Raw genomic sequence first — 6536 nt, forward strand, 5'->3', positions numbered from 1 at the left:
TGGCGTGGTGTGGCGTGGCGTGGCGTGGCGTGGTGTGGTGTTGGAGATGGCAGCGTGAGGGAGCCTGCTGCACGAGCTTTGCCCGCTGCATGACAGACACAGCAGAGTAGAGCACCGCCTCACCTGCTGCCACACCTGCTGCCACACCTGCTGCCACACCTGCTGCCACACCTACGCCGCCCCGCAGAGCGAGTACAGCGCTGTGCGGGAGGCGTGCAAGGAGATGGGGGACCCGGGCGCAGAGTGTGAGTGGGCAGGGGTGGTGGTGGTGCCATGCCTGTGCTGTGTGCGACATGCGGCGGTCTTGTGTGCATGCCTCACAGTGCCTGGCATGCACCGCCCGCGTGTGCCCCCTCCCCTTTCCCCGCGTGCAGACGCGCCGCCCATCACGTTTGTGGTGGTCCAGAAGCGCCACCACTCCCGCATCTTCCCCATGCCACAGGACCAGCAGAACCGGGACCGCAGCGGCAACGTGCTGCCCGGTGAGCGGGCGCCTGGCTGGGTGCCACAGCGAGGGCAGGGTCTTATGCGACTGCAGCCCTTTCTTGCCCTGCTGGCCCTGCTTGGCCTGCTGGCCCCACCGCCTGCTTGCGGTGCTGCCGACCGGCTGAGCGGCCGCTCCCGTCGCCCCTCCCGCCCTGCTGTGCAGGCACCGTGGTGGACAGCGCCATCACCCACCCCTTTGAGTTCGACTTCTACCTAAACAGCCACGCGGGCATCCAGGGCACCAGCCGCGCCACCAAGTATCACGTGCTGGTGGACGAGAACAGGTTCAGCGCAGACCAGCTGCAGAGCATGGTGTACAAGTGAGGCGGGGGCTGGTGGTGGTGGTGGTGGGGGGGGGGGGGGGGGTGCTGGGCGGGAGAGCAGGGGTCCGAGAAGGCCCGAGCCTCCGGCTGCCTTCCAAACAGCAGCCCTGTCGCAACCACCTCCCCAGTGAAGGAGGGCCCCTCGGCCACCACCACCACACCGCTTCACCCACCCCAGCCAGCCAACACCCCTGGCCCCCACCCCCCCACCATGCTCTTCAGGTCCACAATGATCTCCTGGCGCCCCGTCTGCATCGACACCCGCGCCGCGTAGCGCGTGGCCGAGGCATCCATGCTGCCCACCACCGCCTGCGCTGGGCGGCGGTGCAGGGAGGGAGGCACGCGGTCGGGCCCGAGCTTGCGTGCTGACACAGCTGGGAAGGTGGGCATGCTGCGGGGGTCGAGGCTGAGGAGCGGCAAGCCCGCCCTGTCTCCCGGGCGTGCCTGCCTCCCTGTGCAAGCCCACCCTCCCCACACACCAACCCACCGCGATGGAGGGCATGTCCTCTCCGCCCATGGGGTGGGTGACATCCGCCTGCGGGGCCAGGGCCGGGGGGTGGAGAGGCAGGCAGGGGGGGTCAAGCCACTGCCAGGACCAGGCCCATCCTGGGGTCACTGGTGTCGGCAGGAAGCAGCAGTCAGTGGGTCAGCCATTGCTTCGATTGCACCCCGCCCAGCAGGCAGGGGCTGGCCCCCGCCCCTCCTGCGGCACTCAAGGGGGCGGGCGGCTCCATGGGGGACGGCAGGCCACAGCTCCAAGGGCAGACAGGCCCTGCTTCCACCATGGAACTGCACCATGCACCCTTGTCTGCTGCAGGAGGTCCGTGAGCCCCACGCCCCCACCAGCGAGGCCACGGTGCAGGAAGGGGCTGGCTGGTCGCCGACGCTGGCCTCCCGGAAACAGAGCAGGCAGCGACCCGGCAGCGCCAGGCGGTCGGCCTCATGTTTGCACCAGCAGGCTCCAGCAGGCTCAGCGTGGCCAGCGGGGGGACCTACCCCCAACACCATGAAGGGCCTGGGCCCAAAGGGCGGCGCCAGGGTGGCCATCGGCTCCGCCAGCTTCACGTTGCACCCATCCAGCTTGGCATTCATCTTCATCGCCACGTTGGCGCAGTCTGCGCACGGCGGGCAGGCGCCACAGGCGGCGGCAGCGGCGGCAGCGGCGTCACGGGACCGCCAGCCGTGCGCAGATGCAGCGGCCAGGTGCACCGCTGCCGGCGGGGCTGCCACGGCTTCGCGGCCTCCTGCGGCAGGCGGCGTCGGCTCACACTGGGGGCGGCCGCGGGCGGGGAAGCCGATGCCTGCCTTCTTGGACACCACGCACTGGGAGGGGATGCCCAGCATCGAGTCCCCTGCCTGCTTCACCTCCTTGTACAGCTGCTGGCCTGCGGCAGAAGGAGGGGAGGGAGCGGCAGCAGCAGGGGAGTAAGGTCCGGCGGGTGGATGCAAGTCTGTAGGCAAGCCGCTAACAGGGCTCGCCGCACCAGGCCCTGCGAGGCAAGCCCCTGGGTGAGCCGACATCCTTCCCAGCCACGACAGCCACCCTCCTACCCGCCCACCTGTGTCGGGCAGCACCACCAGCACGAGCTGGCAGGGTCGGTTGAAGGTCTGGCGTGCGGCCTCGGCGGTGCGCCGCATGGTCTCCGCGGGGGATGCGTTGCGGGGGGCCATGATGCAGGGGGGCAGCGGGTTGGTGGGGGTCAGCACGCCGCAGGCATTCAGCATGTCAATGAATTCCTGCGGGGGCGGGTAGGGTGCAGGGTGGGTGGCCACCAGCACAGAGCAGGCGCGCCGCCACGCCAGCCCTGGCAGGCAGGCAGCACTCGGGGGAACCTGCCCGGCACGGCTGCCATCTGCGCCGGCGAGCCAGGCAGCCACCAGTGGCGCCGCGCGGCCCACAGCGCTGCGCGGGCCTGGCAGGCGTGCCTTGATGAAGCTTGGCCCGCCTCGCTCCGCCTGGGTGCGGGTCAGGTCTGCCTCGGCGAAGCGCGGGTTGGCGAAGCAGGCGATGCCCCAGGAGCCGAGCTGGCTGCCGGTGAGGAACTTGACGTCGCGCAGGTTCCAGGAGCCAAAGCCCTGCGCCGCGCAGCGCACACGCGGTGTGGCAGGGGTGGCGTGCAGGCGGAGACGGGAGCTGCCGGGTGGCAGGCGGCAAGGAAACGGGGCACGCAGCCAGCCTCCCCCCCGGGCCCCGCTTGACTGCAGCATGCAGCCTCCCCGGCCGCACTCTGCCCGCTGCCGCAAACGGCAGGCTTGCCTTGGGGTCGTAGTTGGCGGGTGAGCCGTAGCTGAGGCGGGGGTTCTGGAGCACGCGCGCCTGCACCTCCATCTGGCGCCCATCCACGCGCAGGCCAAAGCCCTGCATGGGGGGGGGGGGGCGAGGGGGGGGCAGGGTATCACCCGCTGGGCTGCACACGAAAGCAGGTGGCCGCTGATGCTACCATGCTTGTGCTGAACAAACGATCGCCGCCGGGTGCTTGCATGCTCAGCCCCCGCTGCTACCCAGCATGCCTTGCCTTCATATTGGGGTCCTTGCCAAAGGCGGCCTGCACAGCAGGAGATGGTCCCAGGGTGGGGCTGAGGGTATGGAAGAAAGCTGGCTAGGTCAGAGCTGGTCAAGGCAGCATAGATGAGAGCCGATCGCTCCTCCCGACGTGTATTTCGGTCGGTGCGGCACGCGCAGCCAGCCAGGCTGCCTCACCCACCTTTTGGTCAACCACTCGGTCGATCCAGCGTGCCTTATCATCTGGCCTCTGCAGGGTGCAGCAGCAGGGGCAGCTCAGCCAGGGCCAGTACTCAGCAGCAGGAACAGCTGAGCCAGGGGCAAGTACCCAGCAGCAGCCCGCGGCACACATCCCGGCCGTCAGCCAGCTACACCCCACCCGTCTGCCCCGCACAACCTCAGCCGCGGTGGCTGCCTGGCGGGCACCAGGGCGGGCATCACCTGCGCCGCCGTCTTGATCATCTCTGCCGTCTGAAGCTCTGTCAGCTTGGAGCGGCGCTGCAGGCAGGGGAGTAGGGTGTAGCACAGCCAGCACGGCACGGGCAGTCTGGAAAAAAAGTGTGGGATCCTACGGAGCCCAGCAGCCCAGTGGCCACATGTGACGTGCCAGCGGGTGGGCGCGCACGTCTGCATGCTGCGCGTGGTGCCACGTTATGGGGCTGGGCATTGCTGCACCGTGTGCACACACGTGCACACAGCACAGCGGTGCCCGGCGCATTAACAAAGCACAACGTGCGGTACGCAGGCATGCGCGCCCCCTCGCTCGACAATGGTATTGCCTGCCGGGTGGCTGCTCAGCCAGCAGGCGTGGGCGCCTCGGCAGGCTCGCACCTGGCCGGGCGCGATGGTGCAGAGCTCGGGCGGCAGGATGACCTTGCCATTGCCCACCGCGATGCATGGCAGCTGCCTGTTGGTCAGCCTGTGATGCACAGGCAGGGCGGCGCCTCAATGGCAGCATCGCACAGGCGGCAAGGAGAAGGGTGGCGCAGTGAACGAGAGCCAGCCACCCTCAGCCAGCTGGCCATCCCCAGCCTGCGGCACCACGTCAAGTCAAGTGGGAGCCCCTCACTTGATGTTGTACTGCAGCAGGAAGTACTCTGCCACCGTCATCTCCTTGCCCGCCGCCTCATTCATGAACTTCTCCTGCCAGCGGGGCAGCAGGGAGGCAGGCTCGGCGGGACAGCCACCAGCAGTGCGAGCAAGAGGCAAGGCGGCACATCTATGTGTGCAGGGCTGCCAGGGTTGCCACTGCAGAGCCACGCCGCCAGCCCCACCCCACCTCAAAGGGCGAGCCGCGGCACACGGAGCGGATGGCTTTCTTGAACTGGTTGTGCTTGGCCTTGACCTGCAGGGCCCGCCAGCCAGGCCAGGGCAGCGGCTCACCACCTCTGTGCTGGCCCCCAGCAGCTCCCACCATGTAGCAGCAGCTTCCGCTGTCTCCAACCCGCAAGCCCCATCCCCCGGTGCATGCCTCCCAGCCCCGCCACGTCCCACCTTGACTCCCTTGAGGGCGCGGGTCAGGATGCGGGTCTGCACGGGGGTGGGCCCCCGCCCCTGCACATCCCCAATCTTCTCGTACCTGCTCGCTCAAGGGGGGCGGCGGCGGCGGCGGCGAGGTGGTGCAAGGTGGTGCCGGCAGTGCCGGGGCGCGAACGTGGCTGATGGGTCCTGGTGGAGCACCACCACAGCACTCCCCACCAGCACCACCACACGCCGCACCACCCTCCACCCCCCTCCACCCTCACATGTAGTCTGTGAGCTCCGAGGCCTCAAGCATGGCGGTGGCAGCCATGTCGATGTTGAGCGCCAGCCCGGTCTGCAGGCGGGGAGCGGGGAGTGGGGGTGAGGTGGGGGTGGGCATCGGGGGGCGGCGGCAGCCACCTGTTGGTTGCCGGCATGACCGAGAGCGGGCGCATCAGGATGGAGCAACCGGCAGCGCATGCTCCCTGGCAGGGATGCGCAGGGGAGGTGCAGCGGTAGCCTGGCAGCCGCGGCAGCCTGGCAGGCAGCCACCCACCTGGCAGGGGCGCAGGCTCTGCTGGTAGCCCAGCCACACCTCCGCGCCGCCGCCGATGGAGCGCACCTGCACAGGCCAGGGGGGGCCGTGCGGCACGCCAGGCCAGGCTTGCACCGGTGCCAACATGCACCCATGGGTGAGCCTGCTCGCCACGGCCCACCCAAGCAAGCAAGCAGGCATGCTGGCTCCACCCGGCCGCCTCACACCACACCCGCGGCCGCCCACTTGATCGTCGTGGAAGAAGAAAGCGCGGCCCACGGGCAGGCAGTCCCTGTTGTAGGAGGCGCGGTGCTTCAGCACCACATCCAGCGCCTGGATGGCGTGGTACGCCAGCTCCTCATCCTGACCCTTCTGCGGTACAGGTGGGCGGCAGGCGGGCATGCGGGCAGGCAGGCAGGTGGTGATACCGGCAGGCGGGCAGGTAGGCGGGCAGGTGGTGTATGCCGGGAGGCAGGAGCGCAGAGGCGCGCCGCGGCAGGGACCCCCGCCATCTCCCCGCCAGGCCGTGGGCAGGGCGCCAGGCTGCGGGCGGCTCACAGCGCAGCGCGTGCTCACCATGAAGGACTGCAGGGAGGCGATGGGGATGATGTCCACGCGGCGGATGACCACAGACAGGCGGCGCGGGCGGCCCTCACCCTCCAGCTCCACAGACACCTGCGGGGCGGCGGCTGGGGGTGGGTGGGTGGGATGTGGGGAGTAGCATGGGAGGGAGGGGTATGTGGGAGGATGGGAGGAAGGGGCCAGGCAGGCCAGCTGGAGGAGGCACGGCGTGGCACATGGCATGGCTGGGTGTGGTGTGGGCGGGGCCAAGGGCTCTGCAAGCGCCCCCTTGGACCCTGCCACTGCATGCCAGCGCTGGCTGGCGCGCGGCCGCTTGGCTGGCTGGAGGTGCGGGCGTACGCAGAGCGGGGCAGGGCAGGCAGTGCAGGCAGTGCAGGCGCAGGCGCAGGGGGGGCGCGCCTCGGCTTCCAGCGTGTCCCCAGGCACCAGCTCTGTGAAGGGTGCATACATGTTCTTGCGACCATCAAAGGCCCAGTAGCCTGCGGTGGCAGCAGTAGAGCAAGGGGCGGCAGCGGCAGGAGGGGAGTGAGTGGAGAGGTGCAGGCAGCAGGGGAGGGCCGGGGGAGTGGCAGGTGGGGCAGTGGGCAGGCCAGCAGTGGGCAGGGCTGCCGGGCCGTGCTTGGCCAGGCCGGCAAGGCTGCCCGAG

The 6536-nt window shown here is 69.7% G+C and overlaps 1 protein-coding gene across 1 annotated transcript; it reads right to left on the reverse strand.

Moving 5' to 3' along the window:
* Positions 1 to 974: 974 nt before the first annotated feature.
* Positions 975 to 6340, reverse strand: CHLNCDRAFT_134979 (hypothetical protein; the record flags this gene model as incomplete). Its single annotated transcript, XM_005847125.1, has 18 exons — positions 975 to 1118; positions 1297 to 1344; positions 1806 to 1924; positions 2078 to 2194; positions 2369 to 2546; positions 2709 to 2885; positions 3037 to 3168; positions 3515 to 3562; positions 3754 to 3810; positions 4144 to 4231; positions 4382 to 4455; positions 4592 to 4657; positions 4807 to 4891; positions 5058 to 5128; positions 5330 to 5395; positions 5555 to 5680; positions 5885 to 5983; positions 6317 to 6340. 18 exons carry the CDS (start codon positions 6338 to 6340, stop codon positions 975 to 977), a joined length of 1719 nt encoding a protein of 572 aa, XP_005847187.1.
* Between the last annotated feature and the right edge of the window lie 196 nt (positions 6341 to 6536).

This window comes from Chlorella variabilis (genome assembly GCF_000147415.1).
Source record: "Chlorella variabilis unplaced genomic scaffold CHLNCscaffold_12, whole genome shotgun sequence".
In the NCBI taxonomy this organism is placed as follows: Eukaryota; Viridiplantae; Chlorophyta; class Trebouxiophyceae; order Chlorellales; family Chlorellaceae; genus Chlorella; species Chlorella variabilis.